Consider the following 20,487-nt stretch of genomic DNA (forward strand, 5'->3'; position numbering starts at 1 on the left):
GCCCACAAGGTAGAAAAAATTCAATTAGAGCCACCATAAAACCATTCATGACGTCGAGCTAACGACGTTAAACAAGCGCTTGTTGGGAGGTAACCCAATTTTTATTATTTATTTTTATTTTATTTTATTTTATCTTATTATTTTATTATTTATTATTTTCAAATATTAATAAAATTCTCTTCTTCTAGGTAAACCAAAACGAAGATAGGAAGAAAAGAGGAACGACAAATCTGTAGCCAAACAGCCCCTACTCGACACTTTTGGCCAGCAATTAGCGGAGCTCATTGCCATCATATGCGAATGACGGTAATAACACGGGGAGTTCCTCTACACCTTTTTCTCCTATTTTATTTATTCCATATCGAGTACTATGTGTTTTAAGTGGGGGGAGGCATTCCTCATTATTTCTGTCATTTTAGCTGCTATTGTTGCTACCCATATAATTTTTTTTAAGCATATTTTGCCTCTTTTCTTGCCCAAGAATTTGACCACGACTTGCCCACTGTTTGACCCACGTGCATGAGTCTTATCTACTGAGTTAATTATGATTTTGCTTGATAGATTTCATCTCCACTATTTTATTTCGTTTAGTTTAAATAATTATGATTAATGGAGTTAACCCTATCTTGATTTTGGTGATTAAGTCAAAATACAAAGAGGACACTTAATATAATTGCATGCTTAAAATATGTTCATGACTATTAAGGTGGTTATTGAAACTTATTTTTGACACTTGATTATTTTTCCTAAATCCTCCAAAATTAAATTTTCGTTTAATAATAATAATGTTTCCTTGGTTATGAGTGCAGATTAAGATGTGACTAGCTGAGTAACCGGGGTAGGGTGCTTGGGTTGTCATCCTATTTCACGTCAAAAGGTCGTGTGGAGTGTTAGGTAAAACTCCGCTAACCGGAATTAATTTCTAAGAATGTGTTGGGCTGAGTAACCGGGGTGAGGTGTTTGGCTGTCATCTCTCTTCACGTCAAAAGGTTCGATATGTTCTTAGGAAAAATAAAAATTAGAAATGTGTTGGGCTAAGTAACCGGGGTGAGGTGCTTGGCTGTCATCTCTCTTCGCGTCAAAAGGTTCAATATTTTTCCCTAAGTAAAATTAAATAAATAAAGTTGAAATTAAAGTAAAAGAAAAAAAAAGAGAAAAAACAATAAATAAATATGCATTAATAAAATTGAGGACTAAAGGGAGAAATAAATAAGATGTCTTGATAGGTTTGGTAATTACCTAATTTTCATGAAATAATCCAAGTCGATCTTAATTTTATTTGTATTAATTGGAATACTTTTTCAATTTTACTTAAAGCAAGCTAAGGGTTCTCTTTGTTTCCATATGCATTTTGACTAATTCTTATAAAACTTTGGAGTAGTATTTCTTTCATGTTAGGATTTAATTTTCACAGTGGGCAGGAACCATACTTGAGGGCAAGCATGGGCTAAGTAGGGGGAATTTGATAATACTCTAGAACGTCATATTTTTATGCTCTAATTATATATTTATTTTGAGTATGATGCTACTAATTTGGGCTATTTATGGTATTTTATCTTTTAGGGACTAAATTGGAGGCAAGAGGAAATTTAAAGGTAAAAAGTGCCAATTTGAAGATATAATGGGCCAACATGCAAAGAATGAGAGAAGTGGTGCCAAAAATGCAAACATGGAAGACCAAAGGACTGAAATGCAAAAGAAGAAATTTTATAGCACAAGACTTTATTTTAATTTCAATTATATTAGGATAATTATTAAGGATTTTTATTTAGATTTAAATTTTAGGATTTATTTTCATTTATCTTTATTTATCTTTAATTATCTTTATTTATCTGTATTTATCTTTTAGAATTTCATTAGGAATAGACTAGGTTTTTTAGTACTATAAATAGGGGATGGAGTGACACATATTTGACATCTTTTTTTTTCCCTGTAAACACTCCCTCTCCCAGAAACTCTGTCTTTTTGTTGTCTCCATATTTTCTTCAATAAAAATATCATTTATATTATATTTATTTCTTTCCCAAAAATCATGAGCCACTAAACCATCTAGCTGAAGGTTGTCAAAACTCCTCAAAAAGGCTCATGAGGTTTAGAACTCGCGCTTAGCCTTCTCAACAGGGTATTCATTGCTTCTCCGCATTACGGGGCTGACGCTTCTGTCCATGTCCCTTAATAAGTGATCTTTTTAACTTGTGCAAGGAACGGCTGCTTTGTACGTTTTGGGAAGATTGCACAGTCGGTTCGTTGGCTTTCTGCGTCAGAGGTTGGTGAATTCAAGAGACAAAACGACGTGGTATTCGCCGTTAGGAAGTGATGATCTAGCAGAAGATAGTCCCACAAAAGTAATTATTGGCTAAGAGTCAGGCTCCGCCAAATATTAAGTCTAAATCCTTGTAGCTAGTGGTCGTAGGTGTCCTCTTCCACTATAACTGGCTTATCCTGCTCGAGAAGGGTTACTTAAAAGCCAAGGATTGAACCCAAGGCGAATCGAGACAGCTGGAGGCTGGAATCTCGCCACATAAGAAACTTCTCTTTTCCCAACTCTATTTATTTTTATATTCCTCTTTTTAATTTCTGTAATTTATTTAATTTCGCAATTTCAATTCACATTAAATTCTGTTTTTATTTTTCCAGATTCTTAATTCTATTTTTTTATTTTTCAGGAATGCAGGTTTTCTTGGCCAAGAAGTTGTCCAGGATTTCAAGAAACGAGCATTCATACAATCCGATCCCTGAGGATTCGACCTTATTTCCTCTTTACTGTTATCTTTACTATTTACAGGGAATAGGATATTTTTGGTGCTCTCAACGACGCATCAACAACTCTCCCCCTTTAGGAAATTCCGTCCTCAAAATTTGTTACCTGAAAATAGGTTCGGATACTGTGATTTCATTGATTCCTCTATTTCCCAGGTTGTCTCCTCCATACCATGTCTATGCCACAACACTTTTACTAATGGTACCCGTTTGTTTCGTAATTCTTTAACTTCTCGAGCTAAAATTTTCACTGGTTCCTCTGAATACGTCATATCAGGTTGAAGCTAAATTTCCATATGAAGAATCACATGGGAAGGATCTGATCTGTACCGTCTTAACATAGATACGTGAAATACGCTATGAATCTTTTCAAGTTCTGGAGGCAAAGCTAACCGATATGCCACTAGACCTATTATTTCCACAATCTCATATGGTCCAATGAATCTTGGACTTAGTTTTCCTTTTCTCCCAAATCATAACACTTTCTTCCATGGTGAAACCTTTAGGAACACTGGATCACTAACTGTAAATTGTATATCTCTTCTCTTTAAGTCTGCATATAACTTCTGACGATCTGAAGCAGTTTCTAAACTGTCTTGAATGATTCGAAATTTTTCTTCGATTTCTCAGATTAAATCAACCCCAACTAACTTGGACTCACTCAATTCAAACCAGTACAATGGAGTCTTACATTTTCTACCATAAAGAGCTTTAAATCGAGTCATTTTAATGCTAGAATGATAGCTATTATTATAAGCAAATTCAACCAAAGGTAAATACCTTTCCCAACTATCTCCAAATTCAAGTATACAGCATCTCAACATATCTTCTAAGATCTGAATCACTCTCTCTGATTGTACATCAGTCTGAGGACGGAAAATAGTACTGAAATTTAACTTGGTACCCAAAGCCTTCTGTAGTTTACTCTAAAATCTCGAAGTAAATATCAGATCCCAATCTGAAATAATAGATATTAGAACTCTATGTAATCCACAATCTCGAAGATATACAATTCCATTAACTTCTCAAATGGAAAATCTGTTCTGACTGAAATAAAATGTGCCGACTTTATCAATCTATCAACGATAACCCAGATTGAATCTTTCTTTTTCGAAGTCACAGGTAAGCCGGATACAAAATCCATCGTAATGTGTTCCCATTTCCATTCAGGAATCATAATAGGTTGTAACAAACCCATTGGCACTTGATGCTCTACTTCCACCTGCTGACAAATTAGCCATTTTACAACAAATTTACAGATCTATGGCTTCATACCAGGCCACCAATACATTCTTTTCAAATCACAATACATTTTTGTATTGCCCGGATGAATAGCATACATATTATTGTGAGCTTCAGCAAGAATATCATTTTTCGATTCTGAATTATTCGGAACACAAATTCTATTACGATAGTATAACATACCACTATCATTAATGTTGTATTTCGAACTCAAATTATCCTGAATCGTCTGTCGTTTCAGCACCAGTTTTGGATCATCATTTTGTAACTCATGAATCCATTGAAGAAACATAGATTTCATTTTCAATTCTACTAATACTGAACCATCTTTACCAACAGACAAATGAACATTCATTGCCCGTAGTGCAAACAATGATGATTTCCGACTAAGTGCATCAGCAACCACATTAGCTTTCCCCGGGTGATAATCAATAACAAGATCATAATCTTTCAACAACTCTAGCCACCATATCTGACTCAAATTCAGCTCCTTATGGGTCATCAAATACTTCAGACTTTTATGATCCGTATATATGTAATATTTCTCGCTGTATAAATAATGTCTCCAAATTTTTAACTCAAAAACAATTGCGGCCAATTTAAGGTCATGTGTAGGATAGTTCTTTTCATGCAGTTTTAACTATCGAGAAGCATAAGTCACAACTTTTCCTGATTCATTAACATACAACCCAAACCATTTAGAGATGCATCACTATATATAACATACGGCACACCCGATTCTAGCTGAGTTAAAACTAGATCTTTTATCAACATCATTTTTAATTGGACAAAACTTTGTTGACACTCATTAGTCCAATTAAATTCAACATTCTTCTGAAGTAGTCAGGTCATCGGCAAAGCAATCATTGAAAAATTCTTAACAAAACAGCGATAATATGATGCTAATCCCAGGAAACTTCGCACTTCAGTTACATTCTTCACATTTTTCCAATTTACCACTGCTGATACTTTACTTGGGTCTACTCGAATTCCTTTAGCTAAAACAATATGACCCAAAAATCCAACCTCATGTAGCTAAAATTCACATTTGCTGAATTTTGCATACAACTGCTTCTCTATCAAGGTCTGTAACACAATTTTCAACTGTTGTATATGATTGGGCTCTGTTTTTGAATAGATTAGTATATCATCAATAAATACAACCATGAATCTATCCAAATAAGGTTGAAAAATCTAATTCCTCAAGTCCATAAATGCAGCAGGAGCATTAGTTAAACCAAATGGAATTACTAGAAACTCATAATGATCATACCGAGTTTTGAAAGTAGTTTTCGGCACGTCGTATTCTTTAACTTTCAACTGATAATACCCGGATCGAAGATCTATCTTTGAAAACACGACAGCACCTTTCAACTGATCGAACAAATCATCAATGCGGGGCAAAGGATATTTGTTCTTGATCGTAACCTTGTTTAACTGTCTGTAATCTATACACAATCTCAATGAGTCATCTTTCTTTTTGATACGTGATATTCACGACAGGTTTTAAAGATTTATGAATGAATCGTTCTTGAGACTAACTTATTATCAAGATTAAGGCAAGTGCACCTATCGAATAGGAGTATAGTTCGACAAGACCGGATTGTCGAACCCAAAGGAACCACGAGTACTAGTATTTACTTCCTTTTTATTATCTAGCCTAAAAATTAAGAGTTTTGGTTATCTAAACTAATTACTAAACTAAGAATGCACAGAAAGAAAATTTGGGAAAATACTTTTGGGAAAATTCGATTGATTAAGACAATACCTAAGGAAAAATCCACCTAGACTTCACTTGTTATTTGACTCAGAATTAGACAATTTATTCATTTGACTTGATCCGTAGAAATCCCTAAGTTATATTATTATCTCTCTCGAGACTAATAACGTCTAACCCTAGGTTGAATAATTGAAATCTCTTTCTAATTAACACCCTAGAATTGCATTAACTCGATCTATGGATTCCCTTATTAGGTTTCACCCTAATCCGGCAAAATCTTGTCACACTTTCTCTAGGCGTGCAATCAACTCCGCTTAATTATGACAATTTTACTCTTAGACAGGGTCTATTCCTCCTCTGAATAAGAGCATTAACTTGAATCAATATCCTGGAATATTAAAACAAGAATTAAGAACACATAATTAAGAACAAGTCAAATATTTATCATACAATTCAGATAATAATAAAAAGATCTATCTTCGGTTTCATTTCCCTTAGCTATTTAGGGGGTTTAGTTCATACTTATGAAAGAAAACATCTCAAAAGCATAAAGATAACAAAATAAGAAAACCCAAAACTCCTGAAGGAACTTGAAGGGAGATCTTTAGTCTTGATGATGAATCTGGCTTCTGCGATAGATCAATCGACTTTCCTTGAGTAAGTCCTTGCTTCCTACTCTGTGTCCCCCTTCTAAGTGCCTCCTCAAGTGTTTAAATAGGCTTTTTAATGCCTAAGAGCCTTAAAAATTGGCCTTTTCTGAATAGCACTAAACTTGGGCTCGGCAGGGACACGTCCATGTGACACGCCCGTGTGCGATTACTCCAGCCCGTGGTCAAGGCTGTTGAATAGGCATGGCCGTGTAGTCTACCCGTGTAAGTCATGCTTCGATCCTGCCAAACACGACCGTGTGACACACCCGTGTGAGGAAGTCTAGGCTGTGTTGATTTCCCATGTGGGTCCATTTTCTTCGTTTTCGGCCCGTTTCTCACTCTTTTTACTCTCCTATGCTCACCTAAGTATAAAACATGAAATTAAAAAATTAGGAGCATCAAATTCACCAAATATAAGGAGAAATCATCCATAAATGTGTTAAGCATGGGATAAAAATATGTATAAATTACGATTTATCAAATACCCCCACACTTAAGCATCTGCTTGTCCTCAAGCAAAATCCTCAACTCACAATCAAAATAAATTCTTCTCAATTTATAATCCCTATCAATAATATCTCAAAATAATCCATAAGTATTCATACACTGAAAATTCAACTAAAAGTACGTCAAAGTTTCAAACATTCCAACCTGAGCATTTTATCACGAAAACATAGGTGTCTCCCCTCATCTAAGTAATTACCTTTGATCAAAATATCACAGAGTTTAACATCCTCACTAACGATTCACTCAAATCACTCAAGGTGTTTAAGGACATCAATAAAAGCGCTCATTAGTTAACATGAAAAGTTATTACCATAGGCTTGCTTGAAAATCAAATCTCCACCACTATATATTGAGCTGATACATCAATCAAAAAGGTCTTTTAAAGGGTTGTAATGTGGCTTTGGTTAGGGGATGTGGTCAAAAGCTAAAAGAAAAGGTTAGAATAGAGATTGAATTGAAAAATTACCTAGCTAGAAAAATAACTAGTCATCGGTTGAATACAAGTGAGCTTTTTCTCAGAATATGGAATTAACACACAAGCTCAAAAATGATGAATTACTACTAATATGTATGTAAGTATTTTTTTTCAAATACATATAGAAACAAAACATAGCTAAGCAATTAGTTCAAATCAAATCTCGACAAAAATAGGGATCAAATTAAGGGATTTCAACAATAATGGGTTATAGGTTAATATTGAGGGTAAATCAATTAGTGGCTTGTTAGGCTCAAATGGGTTCACTAAGGGTTGATTATGAAGGTAGGCTCCTAAGTGCCTTTATCATCTTGACATATCAACTCAAATGGTGTGGTCTTGACATGCATAATCAAGCAAGTTCTAGAATAACAAATCAAAACTTACGCACTCATAATGAAAGTGAGCATGAACGAAATAAAATATGCTCTAAAATCTCAAGATCTCTAAAAAATTATGGCTTTTTGATGTTTAAACTTGTGAATTTCAACTCACGATAATACTTAAATTTAGGGAAACAACCTAAAAGTTTTTAATTCTTCAAAAATCAACTTATCATGCTTGATTCCCTAATGTCTTAAAGTTTAAACAATCAATGCAAAAATACCTATGTTTTAATTCAAGACATATTGATAAAGATCATAAATTAATTAAAATTCATTCTAATAGTGATATGAGTGATTCACGTGAGAATAAGACAAAATTTAAGGATTTCTAATGATGATATAAAAGAACCCTCACACTTAAGATGTACATTGCCCTCAATGTACAAAGATAGATATATTGAAAAAGATAAATATATAATCATAAGATAGAGAGGGAAGTGCAACTTCCTGAATGATGAATGAATTCCTTGAATTGGAGTTATAGAGAATAATCGGCCAAAGCAATGATGAGGGTGGAGGAGGATACTCCGGTGGTGGTAGATGTTCATTAATCCATAAGTCCTTCGCCAAAAGAGTATTATATCTGGTAGTAGCTATGGTCGTGGTCGACCAGGACATGGCAGTCGTGGAGAACCTTTCCTAGTAGAGTTTGTAGTTCCTATGCGATGATGAGCTTTGGAGCTCTTTATAACTGTGATAGAATTAAGAACTTTTTAGGGAATATAATGAAGCATAATTACTCGTAATGAAATAGCCAAAACTAAAAATTGTAAAAACTTAAGATAAAATAGTATTAAAAGGAAATAAAAAGTAATTTGAAAATATAAAGATAAAAATAAAATAAATAATAGGTGATTATAGAGAAATTGAGGCACACGGCCATGGGGCACGCCCATGTGCCGTCATTTCAGCCCGTGCATTTCGTGGTTTTTGAAATTGGACGCATTGGTGTATACGGCCATGTTGCACAGCCATGTCAATCTTCGTTCGCTTCTCCCACTCTGGTGTATGCAGGCACACGCCAGTGTTATTTTGACAAGCTCGACCATGGTCGGTGGGCACGGTTGTGTCTCTCGCCTGTGTTACTTTGGCAGGATTACCTACAGCCACGTCTCACAGTTGTGGCAACTTTATCGGATCTCGTGTTGGGGAAACGTTTTTGCTCTATTTTCACACGGTCGTATTGCACGGCTGTGTTGCATCCCGTGGTATATGCACAGCCTACGGCATGCCTGTGTACCTGGCCGTGTGGATGGGAAAACCCTATGTTTCAAGACTCAGTTAGTAAGTTAGATGTGAAAAACTAGAATTTAAATAAATCGTTACTGTTAGTGCTCAGGTTACCTCCCAAGAAGTGTTTATTCATAGTCTAAGCTCGACTAACCTCTCTTCTGCATCGTCAAGGTGGTGTGAGGAGTTTACACTCATTATCCCTGCTATCAACTTTATCAACATAAGGTTTGAGACGAGCATTGTTTACCTTAAAAGTACCGAATTTGGGATGAATAACCTCTACTGTACCATATGGGAAAATACTGAGTACCGTAAGAAGAATTTCTTCATTAGGTTCAGAAGTGGTAATGCGAGGATCTGCTGCATCTAGTAGTACTTTGTCTCCAACCTTAAGTTGGTTTGGTGAGGTATTGAGCTCGTCCTGGCTTGGTTTCAATTTATCGAGTGTTCTCGATTTCTGTGTCTGCCATTCATCTAGCTCCTCGATTTGTAGCCTTCGTTCTTCATAGATAGGTCTTTTGATATTGCTTGAACATAGCTCGTGTAGGTTCTTCGAACTTATTTCCTGCAAAGTAGGTTGCACCACATGGTCAGTTTTAGTAGAATGATTTATGCAACCACCTTTAATTTTTGATGTGTTACTCAAATTACGAGCTTGAAGGGTAATTTTTTCGTCTCCCATACGAAGTGTGAATTCACCTGTACTAACATCAATAATGGTTCTAGCAGTCACTAAAAAGGGTCATTCTAAAATCAAAGGTGCATTATTATCCTCTTCCATGTCTAGAACAACAAAGTTTACTGGGTATATAAATTTATCGATCTTAACAAGAACATCTTCTATGATACCCCTAGAAAATCTAATGGTTTTATCAGCCAATTGAATACTAATCCTAGTTTGTTTGGGTTTCCCAAGACCTAGCTGTTTAAACATTTTATAAAGCATAACATTAATGCTTGCCCCTAAGTTAGCCAATGCATTATGAACATCTAAACTACCAATTAAACAAGGAATCGTAAAACTCCCTAGGTCTTTCAATTTGTTGGGTAGCTTATTCTGTAGAATGGCTGAGCAAACTGCATTCAACTCCACATGCGACGCCTCATCCAACTTTTGTTTATTTGTTAAAAGCTCCTTTAAGAATTTGACTACGTTTGGCATCAGCGAAAGAGCTTCAATAAACGGTAAGTTAATATGTAGCTTTTTTAATAATTTAAAGAATTTACCAAATTGTTCTTCTGTGCGGTCTTTTCTTGTCACGTTTGGGTATGGCACACGAGGTTTGTATTCTTTACTTACCGATTTCTGGTCATTGTGGTCCACCTCACCCTTACCTTTACTTACCACAGTTTCTTGCCTCGGTTCTAGTTCAGGTGCAACAAACTCTTCTGCATCTTGAATGGTAATTGCATTAATTTGCTCCATTAGGTTAGATTTAGTATTACCGGCAGGCTACCTTGTGGACATTCAGATATCAATTTAGCGAGCTGACCTATTTGAGTTTCGAACCCTTGGATCGATGCTTGTTGATTCTTAAGTGTTATCTCGGTATTCTAAAAATGAGTTTCTGACACTGAGATGAATTTTGTTAGCATCTCCTCAAGGTTCGGCTTTTTCTCTTGTTGGTAGGGTGGTTGTTGGAAGCCTAGAGGTGGTGATGGTCGTTGATTCCCTTGGCCACCCCATGAGAAATTAGGATGGTTCCTCCAACCTGCATTATAAGTGTTACTATACGGGTTATTTTGGGGTCTAGAATTATTGTTACCCATATATTGGACTTGTTCCTCCTCCTCCATTCGAATCGCACCTCATCACTGGATGTACCTGAGTAGAACCACACAAGCTGTCAATCTTTTTATTTAAGAGTTCTACTTGGTTAGATAGCATAGCAACTGCATCGAGGTTGAAAACACCGGCTGCTTTCGTCAGCTTTATCCTCATAACTTGCCACTGATAGTTATTCAGTGACATCTCCTTAATAAATTCATAAGCCGCCTCAGGTGTTTTTCTATTCAAAGTTCCACCGGCGGCTATGTCGATGAGTTGCCTCGTTGAGGGGTTCACACCGTTGTAAAACATCTGAACCTATAGCCAAAGTGGTAACCTATGGTGAGGGCATCTTTTCAAAAGATCCTTGTATCTCTCCTATGCATCATAGAGTGTTTCTAGATCCATTTGCATAAAGGAAGAAATGTCATTCCTCAACTTAGTTGTTTTAGCCAGCGGAAAATATTTAATTAAAACCTTTTCGGTCATTTGTTCCCAAGTAGTGATTGACCCTCGTGGTAATGAGTTCAACCACTGTTTAGCCTTATTCTTCAACGAAAAGAGAAACAATGGAAGGCGAATGGCATCATCAGAAACGTCGTTGATTTTAAAGTGTCGCAAAACTCTAAGAAATTTGCCAAGTGAGCGTTGGGATCCTCGTCCTGCAAACCATCAAATTGAACAAACTGTTGGATCATTTGAATGGTGTTAGGTTTCAGTTCAAAAGTATTTGCAGCAACAGTAGGCCTAACTATGCTCGATTCAGTTCTCGTTAAAGAAGGTTTAGCATAATCATGTATAGTACGCGAAGCAGGATTCTGATTAGCAGCAATCGCAGGAGGTAGTGGATTTTCTTGGTTTTCAGCCATCTCCTTGGTTGTGGTTGAAGTATCGTCCTCTTACTCCTCCACTGTGTATTTTAAGCTTTACCTTATTTTTTTCGGTTTCTGTGAATTGTACGGTCAATCTTACCGTCAAAAAGTAGTAGTCCTGACGAGTTTCTTCTGGTCATAAACTAGAAAAACCTATCAAAAGAAAATAAATGAAAAATTAGAAAAGAAAATTTAAAAAATAAAAATAAAAAATAAAATTTGAATTGCAATAAAAATAAAATGGCTAAAGTAATAAAAATCAAGCATTTCTAATAACCTAGTTCCCTGGCAATGACGCCAAAAACTTGATACGTGACATTTGCAACAGGTTTTAAAGATTTATGAATGAATCGTTCTTGAGACTAACTTATTATCACGATTAAGGCAAGTGCACCTATCGAACAAGAGTATAGTTCAACAAGACCGGATTGTTGAACCCAAAGGAACCACGAGTACTAGTATTTACTTCCTTTTTATTATCTAGCCTAAAAATTAAAAGGTTTGGTTATCTAAACTAACTACTAAACTAATAATGCACAGAAAGAAAATTTGGGAAAATACTTTTGGGAAAATTTGATTGATTAAGACAATATCTAAGGAAAAATCCACCTAGAATTCACTTGTTATTTGACTCTGAATCAGACGATTTATTCATTTGACTCGATCCATGAAATCCCTAAGTTATATTATTCTCTCTCTCGAGACTAATAACGTCTAACCCTAGGTTGAATAATTGAAATCTCTTTCTAATTAACACCCTAGAATTGCATTAACTCGATCTATGGATTCCCTTATTAGGTTTCACCCTAATCCGGCAAAATCTTGTCACACTATCTCTAGGCACGCAATCAAATCCACTTAATTATGACAATTTTACTCTTAGACAGGGTCTATTCCTCCTCTGAATAAGAGCATTAACTTGAATCAATATCCTAAAATATTAAAACAAGAATTAAGAACACATAATTAAGAACAAGTCAAATATTTATCATACAATTCAGATAATAATAAAAAGATCTGTCTTAGGTTTCATTCCCCTTAGCTATTTAGGGGGTTTAGTTCATACTTATGAAAGAAAACATCTCAAAAGCATAAAGATAACAAAACATAAGAAAACCCAAAACTCCTGAAGGAACTTGAAGGGAGATCTTCAGTCTTGATGATGAATCCGGCTTTTGAGATGGATCAATCGGCTTTCCTTGAGTAATTCTTTACTTCTTACTCTGCGTCCCCCTTCTAAGTGCCTCCTCAGGTGTTTAAATAGGATTTTGAATGCCTAAGAGCCCTAAAAATTGGCCTTTTTCGAATAGGACTAAATTTGGGCTCGGCTAGGACACGCCCGTGTGCGATTACTCCAACCCGCGATCAAGGCTATTGAATAGGCACGGCCGTGTAGTCTACCCATATAAGTCGTTCTTCGATCTTGCCAAATGGACACGTCCGTGTGACACGCCCGTGTGAGGGAGTCCAGGCCGTGTTGATTTTCCGTTTTCAGCCCGTTTCTCGCTCTTTTTACTCTCCTATGCTCACCTAAGTATAAAACATGAAATTAAAGGATTAGGACATCGAATTCACCAAATCTAAGGAGAAATCATCCATAAATGTGCTAAGCATGGGATAAAAATATGTATAAATTACGGTTTATCACTTTTTCACAAACAAAACAGGTGCACCCTAAAGAGATGTACTCAGTCTGATAAACCCCTTATTTAATAATTCTTGCAACTGAATCTTCAACTCTTTTAATTCCGTCGATGTCATTCTGTACGATGTTATAAATATTGGAGCTGTTCCCGGGATTACATCAATCACAAACTCAACTTCATGATCTGATGGCAAACCTGGCAATTTTTTAGGAAAGACATCAGCAAATTCATTGACAATTGGAAACTGTTCTAGCTTTGGTCCAAAACCTCGAGTATCAAGGATGTAAGCCAGATATGCTTCATTACCTTTCCGTACCAATTTTTGAATTGAAAATTACTTTATATTTTCGAACTCAGTCGAAATTACTTCTCTTGCCTTGTTTTTCAAATCAATCAATTTCTCTCGATAGTTCACTATAGCATCATGTTTTGTTAGCTAGTCCATTCCCAAAATAGCATCAAATTCTCGAAAAGGTAACAATATCAAATCAGCAGGGAATTCACAACCTTATATTTTCAATGGACAATTTCGACATATTAAATTAACTAACACACTTTGTCCTAATGGGTTTGTAACTTGCACATAGTTTCTTTTCTGATGCTAATGCAGTGCAAATATAAGAATGTGTAGATCCAGGATCAATTAATGCATACACAAAATCATTAAAAAGATAGAAATTATCAGCTATCACATCTGGGGCTTTAGCCTCTTCTCTTGCTCGAATAGCATATGTACGTGTAGGTGCTTGAGCTTCTAATCGAGCAGCAGAACTCATTCTCGAGCAGACAGTTGCCGTTGCACTACTTTGACTCGAACATTTAACCTTTTGAGGGGTAGCCATTTGTTTCTCTTTTTGTTCCTCTTCTTCTTTTAACAATTTGGGGCAGTCTTGAATAAAATGATAAGTACTCCCAGACCTATAACAAGCTCCTGTTCTGCCCCAACATTCACCACTATGAAATCTTCCACATTCTTTGCATCTTGGCTTGGGAGAATTTTGTACACTGCTAACACTGGCTACAGGTTTAATAGTTACTCCCCCATTTCGCTCAGTTATTTTACTTTTACCCGATCTTTCAAGAGTTGAAGTAGGTTGGCTAAAATCATCTCTAAACTTTTTAACTAGAGCAGCTGAGATCGTTTTAGAAGAACTCCTCTTGAATGATTCTCTATTTCTTCTATCTCTTTGTATCTTTCTGTTATACACCTCCTCCAATTTCTTATCCCTATTTGACAAAGTAATAAATTCCTGAATTTCTACGCCTCCAATTATCATTCTTATCTCATCATTCAGTCTTTCTTCGAATCTAATACACATCTCTTCTTCAATCAACACGATATTTCGAGCATATTTCTCAAGTATACAAATTCTTTTTCATATTCGGCCACCGTTCGATTTTCCTGTCATAGATCGAGAAATTCTCTCTTTTCTTGTCTAGGTATATTTTACCCACATATTTCTTTTTAAACTCACTCTGGAAAAATTCCCAAGTAAGCTTCTCTTCAGGTACTATCGTTTCCACAGTTTCTCACCAATTGTATGCTTCTTCTTTTAATAGAGAGACGGCACATCTTAGATAATCATCTGGGGAACAAGCCATTTGTTTAAAAATTCTTACTAGACTTTGTAATCAGCACTCAGCTTTTACAAGGTCATCATCCGATCTACCTCAGAATTTCTCAGCTCCAAACTTCCTGAGCTTTTCAATCGGAAAACATTTACTGGATTCAGTTGTTGGAGAAGGTGAAAGAGCAACTGGGGGTACCACAGGTGGTGCAGTAGGGGGTAGAGGTGGTTGAGCCTGACTTCTTTCTTGCATAGTTTCCATATACCACTGATTCATAACTCCATAAATCATGTTTTTAAGTTCTTGTTCTCGCATCAAAAAAATTGAAACATCACTACTCGTTCCTTGTTATGAAGTCTGCACTCTACTGTTAGCTTCTTTCTGTTCAACACGTTCAGATCTATCCAGCATCTTTTATAATCTATAAAAATAATAAGAATTAGATCGGATCATACACATCAAACTATCACAGATTTACATGGCATGTATTTCTAAATACTTTACTCATCACAATTGTTCTGAGAGTCAACAAAACCTAAGCTCTGATACCAATAAATGTAACACCCCTAACCCATATCCGCCGCTAAAATAGGGTTACAGAGTATTACTGAGGATAACTGAATATGTATAACTATCTTGATTCAAATTTACCATTCATAAATGAAAACATTCAAACCATCTCTTAAATGGACTCTCGAGGCCCAATATGAATATTAGAATCGAATCGGTACTTATTCGGAGTCTTAGAGAAATTTTCACAAAATACAAAATTTTTCACACATACATGGCTCACACGCCCGTGTGTTAGGCCATGTGGTTATTTTAAATTTTACAATTTAAGTGCAGGTTTTACACGGTCAAATCACATGGCCGTGTCTAAGACCATGTTACCTACACGGCTAAGACACATGCCCATGTCTCTACCCTTGTGCTTAATTCAGAGCATTCTGCTTCTAAATTTTAAGGTGCAGGGGACACACAGCTACAACACATGTCCATAGGGCAAGCCGTGTGTCTACCCGTATGGACGATAATAAGCCATTTTAAGACCACATTTCTCACCCTTTCTATATTTCATCTGCACATAACCTTTAAATACACAAATATGTCCAAATCAATCAACCAAATCAACCAAAACACAAGTTTTTCATCTACCAACATACCATAATACTACTATTTTATTCTAATTTGTAAAAATGGTTTCACTCATTACCTTACCAAAATAGCTTCAAAACATAGATATTTAGAAATACAAATATCAAACTTCAAAACTACATCCTTCAACCCTGTCCTATACATGCCATACAAATCAAAATTTGTATTCAAAATCTACCGGTGTAACTCTAGATAGTGTTTCCTGATGTGTTGATCCGATCCATCGATATCACGCAAATCTACAAGAACCATTAACACAAAAAGTAAGCGTTAGGGGCTTAATAAGTTCATAGATTCATATTAACAATCTCACCAAGATTCACAAACAATTCAATAAATAATATTAAATATTCAATTCCTGCCAAATACAATTTCAAACGATGAGTTCACTCAATTGAGCTCAATACCCAAATATCAATTCATAGTTCAACACTTAACCTCAACTATCACTTACCCACACATGTCAAATTAAGGGACGACTTACGGATTTGAGTACGTCGTTTACTCAATGCCACGATTGACAACTCAGTATGGTTAATATCATACCTACGTTTCACAACTCGGTATGGGAAATACCATACCTACGTATTATAGCTCAGTATGGAAAATACCATACCTATATATCATAGATCAGTATGGAAAATACCATACCTATGTATCATAACTTTGCCATGGATTAACCATGGTCTTATCCGTCAATTCATCACTTGTTACAACACAAACGTACCCAATCCTACGTTTTCCTCAATTTGAACTTCCAATCCAATCTTTATAATGTTTCACATTATTAACAATACAATAACAACATGTAGATGACATCACATCATTTCTAATTTAACAAATTATCGCACAATTCAACCATATGAATTTACCTGAGCCAATTTGTAAAAGTTGTAATATTTCAGGGACTATTCGACAACTTTTCATTTTCCTCGTTTATCTTCCGAACTTGATCTAGAATATAAAATTATTTACTCATCAGCATCTACTTCAATTCCAATTCAATTCATTCTTTATGCCCTTCAAATTTTAAAATTACATATTTACCTGAAATTTTACAATTTTTACAATTTAGTCCCTGCTCAACTCACCCCCCAATTGAGCTGATTTTTCCTCAATTAGCATTTTATTCTATCATCTTAAACTACTTCACAACCTTTTCAAATCAGAATTTCAGCATCAAACCTTAATACTCAACTTTTCACAATTAAGTCCTAAAAATCGATTTCTAAACAAAAACATTTAATATACCCATTTTTTTAACAAAATTAAAACTTCAAACCCATGTTTATTCATCATAAACTTCCAGTACTCAACCATGGTAACTTTCAATTTCATCCATTAAATCAAAACTAATGAATTTAATAGTAGGACCGAGTTGTAAAAGGCATAAATCATGAAGAATTTTAAAGAAATAGCAAGAATTGAACTCACATGATATGAAAATATGAAAAAACCAGCTTTTTCCAGACCTCCTATGGCATTTTTGCTGATGAATTGTGAAGATATCTCTAGATTTTCAATTTACTCTTTGTTTTATATGTTTAATTTGCAAAATTTTCAATTTTGCCCTTGTTTCTCCTTATTTTCTTGCTAATTCTTATGCCCAAATCGTCCAGCCCATTTTATTTGGGTTTATTTGCCTTTTAAAACCCTCCTCATTAGTTACTTAAGCTTTTTAATCACTAATTAACTAATTTTGTACCTTTTTCAATTTAGCCCTTTTTAACCAATTGGCTATCCAAATGTTAAAATTTTCTAACAAAATTTTAATACTATTTCAATGATACTCCATTAATATTTTTGAAAATATTTATGACTCGGTTTATGAGTTCAAGGTCTCGATACCTCGTTTTAGACCCAATTTACTTTTAATTTCTTTTAAAATCACAAAATTCACTAATCCAAAAATTCTTCCTCCATCACTCTTGACTCATAGGTATTTATTTATTTAATTTTAAAACTCATTTTAAGATTTAGTGATCTTGAATTATTGTTTCGACACTATTAAAAATTAGATTTGTTACAATATATATATATATATATATATATATTTGTATGTGTATTTAAATATTTCACATATAAACATAATGACATTTGAAATGATAAATTGAAATATTGCACATATAAAATATTTGAAATATCATACCCACAATGTAGATGGAAAAACAATGAGATTTGAAATGTTTTACATATAAAAATAATAATTATATTTGAAATAATTATTTCATTTTATAATATTAGAAATCACCATATCCACCATGGAGAAAATAAATATTTGACATATAAATATTATATATAAAGAAAAATATATGAAAAAGAATAGTTGATGTTTGTATGATATATAAAGAAATTATTAATTTCAAATATTTTAACATTGTATATGTAAAATATATATTTTTATTATAAATTACATAATTATAATTTGATTTTATAAATAAAAATTATTAATTAAAAGATGAATTAAAAATAAAAATTAAAATTATTTATTTATTTATTAAAAACGATCTATTCCTTCAATTTTCGAAAAAAGTAAAAAAAAAACTCTTTTTTACATATATGAGTAATTTAGCCAATACTAAGTTATATCTTGTTATCTCAAAAAAAACTATTTAATGCGCGGAGAAATTTGCATGATGAATTAATTAAAGAAATTCCATATTGTTTTATAATTAAGTAATAGTAACGTTATAAAAGTATAGGATTAAATTATGGCAAATAAAAAATTAAATCTCAAATGTTAACATAGTTGAAGGACTATAATCGGAATTATGCCTTTCTTCCCTCAAATTTATAATTTTCAACTGCCGTTTGATTTCACATCTTGCCGAAAAAGACCCCCAAATTCCTAATCAATTCTTATCCCCATCCTGAGATAAACCCTAACTTTTCTTAATGGATTTCTTCAAGTCAATTTTCGCGGACGATCCGTACCCTCCTGATCCCGAATCTGAATCCAATTCCCTGAAAGACCAAGACTCTGCTCCCGATTCCCCTCCTAAGCAGTCCGATTCCAACCCTACCGGGTGGAGCTTCGGCGATCTGGTCAAAACGATTGCGAGCAGATCGGAATCCGTAATCGAAGTCTACCGTCGCGATCTCCAGGAATTCGGGACGGGCCTGAAAAATGAAATTGAGGTAGCGCAAGGCTCGTTAGGCAACGTTGGGCACGCAATTGACGAGTTAGGGAGCACAGTTTTAAAAGGAACGGTTCAGATCATCAATCAAGGCAGAGATGTAATCCTAGCTGCCAGTAACGAATCTGATTCACCTTCCTCCGAAAGCAATAGCAGAAGTTTCAGTACTCAAAGTGGTTTGAACTCGAGAGGGTACAGCCGATTCGATGCTCAATTAAGGGCAATTCAAGGAGATATTAGTACTTACGGTGAAGAGCCGGAGGATTTCGAGGATTATAAGAAGTGGAAATCAGGGTTCAATTTGGAAGATAAGAAGGGAGACGTTGAGAGATTGATGGAAGAGAATGGGGAAATAGAGAGTATTTATAAAAGGGTTGGTGGTGTTTCAGATGGGATTGATCAAGAGACGTTTTGGTGTAGGTATTTTTATAGGGTTTATAAGCTTCAGCTAGCAGAGGATATGAGGGTTAAGCTTGTTAAGAGAGCAATTTCAAGGGACGATGAGGATGAGGAGTTGAGTTGGGATGTTGATGACGATGATGATGAAGAGGTGGATGTTAAAAATGTCGGGTCGAACCCGATTTTGAAGAAAGATGATGAAATTGTGGAAGAAAAAGCTGTGAATTTGGAATCTAATGGTGATTTTCCAGCGAATAAGGAGCAAGTTGAGAAAGTTGAGAAGGATAAGGAAAAGAATCCTGTTGAGGAACTGAGAGTGGAGAGTGATGATGCAGAAAAGAAGGGACATGCTGATGAAAAATCAAGTTTTGGCAATGTGGTGACCGAGAAAGTTAATTCAGAGAAGGATGATGGGGTATCCAAGGAAAATTCAGTGTCGAAATCAGTAGAGAAAGTAGCTCCCGAAGAGCAAGATGATCGTAAGAAATCCAGTAATGACAATGGTTTGTCAAGCCGCCCTTCAATGCCTGGTGAGGAGGATCCTGGGTGGGATGAAATCGAGGATCTCAGTAGCATTGATGATATGAAAGCGACTCATGGTGGTAACTCAATTTCAAATAGAGCTGATTTGAGAAAGCGACTTAGTACTGCAGAAGAAGATGAGGATTTGAGCTGGGATATTGAAGATTGATGACAAACCGGTTAAAGCTTGATGAAAATTGTTGATGTTTGTTACCCATAGAATTCATTTCATCTGCATATAAAGCATTCTACTGTTTGTCCCCTGCAAGTGTTTTATAATGCGGAGGATTCATTTTCCTTTTTCATTTGAAACGCAAATTATCTTCTATGATTGTGTAGCTTTTAACACTTGATTGAAATGAAATTGAAGAAATAAATGTTCATAATTGATATGATTTTCATTTATTTCCAGAACCATTCATGAAATACTCTGGTTGCCTGTTCGT

General features: G+C 35.0%; 2 protein-coding genes and 1 non-coding gene across 3 annotated transcripts; 2 read left to right on the forward strand and 1 right to left on the reverse strand.

The window, feature by feature from the left end:
* The first annotated feature begins 11,075 nt into the window (after nt 1–11,075).
* Nucleotides 11,076–11,182, forward strand: LOC128279942 (small nucleolar RNA R71). Its single transcript, XR_008270126.1, has one exon. It is a non-coding gene; the product is annotated as a small nucleolar RNA R71 (small nucleolar RNA).
* Nucleotides 11,183–13,801: 2,619 nt separating this feature from the next.
* Nucleotides 13,802–14,578, reverse strand: LOC128296656 (uncharacterized). Its single transcript, XM_053032095.1, has one exon. It carries the CDS (start codon nt 14,576–14,578, stop codon nt 13,802–13,804), a length of 777 nt encoding a protein of 258 aa, XP_052888055.1.
* A 4,201-nt stretch (nt 14,579–18,779) lies between these two features.
* LOC108453127 (uncharacterized) lies at nt 18,780–20,427 on the forward strand. The gene has a single exon (XM_017751061.2). The coding sequence runs from the start codon at nt 18,879–18,881 to the stop codon at nt 20,208–20,210; it is 1,332 nt and encodes a 443-aa protein (XP_017606550.1). The 5' UTR covers nt 18,780–18,878; the 3' UTR covers nt 20,211–20,427.
* Nucleotides 20,428–20,487: the final 60 nt, after the last annotated feature.

The sequence above is a fragment of the Gossypium arboreum genome, chromosome 8 (assembly GCF_025698485.1).
Source record: "Gossypium arboreum isolate Shixiya-1 chromosome 8, ASM2569848v2, whole genome shotgun sequence".
NCBI classification, from domain to species: domain Eukaryota; kingdom Viridiplantae; phylum Streptophyta; class Magnoliopsida; order Malvales; family Malvaceae; genus Gossypium; species Gossypium arboreum.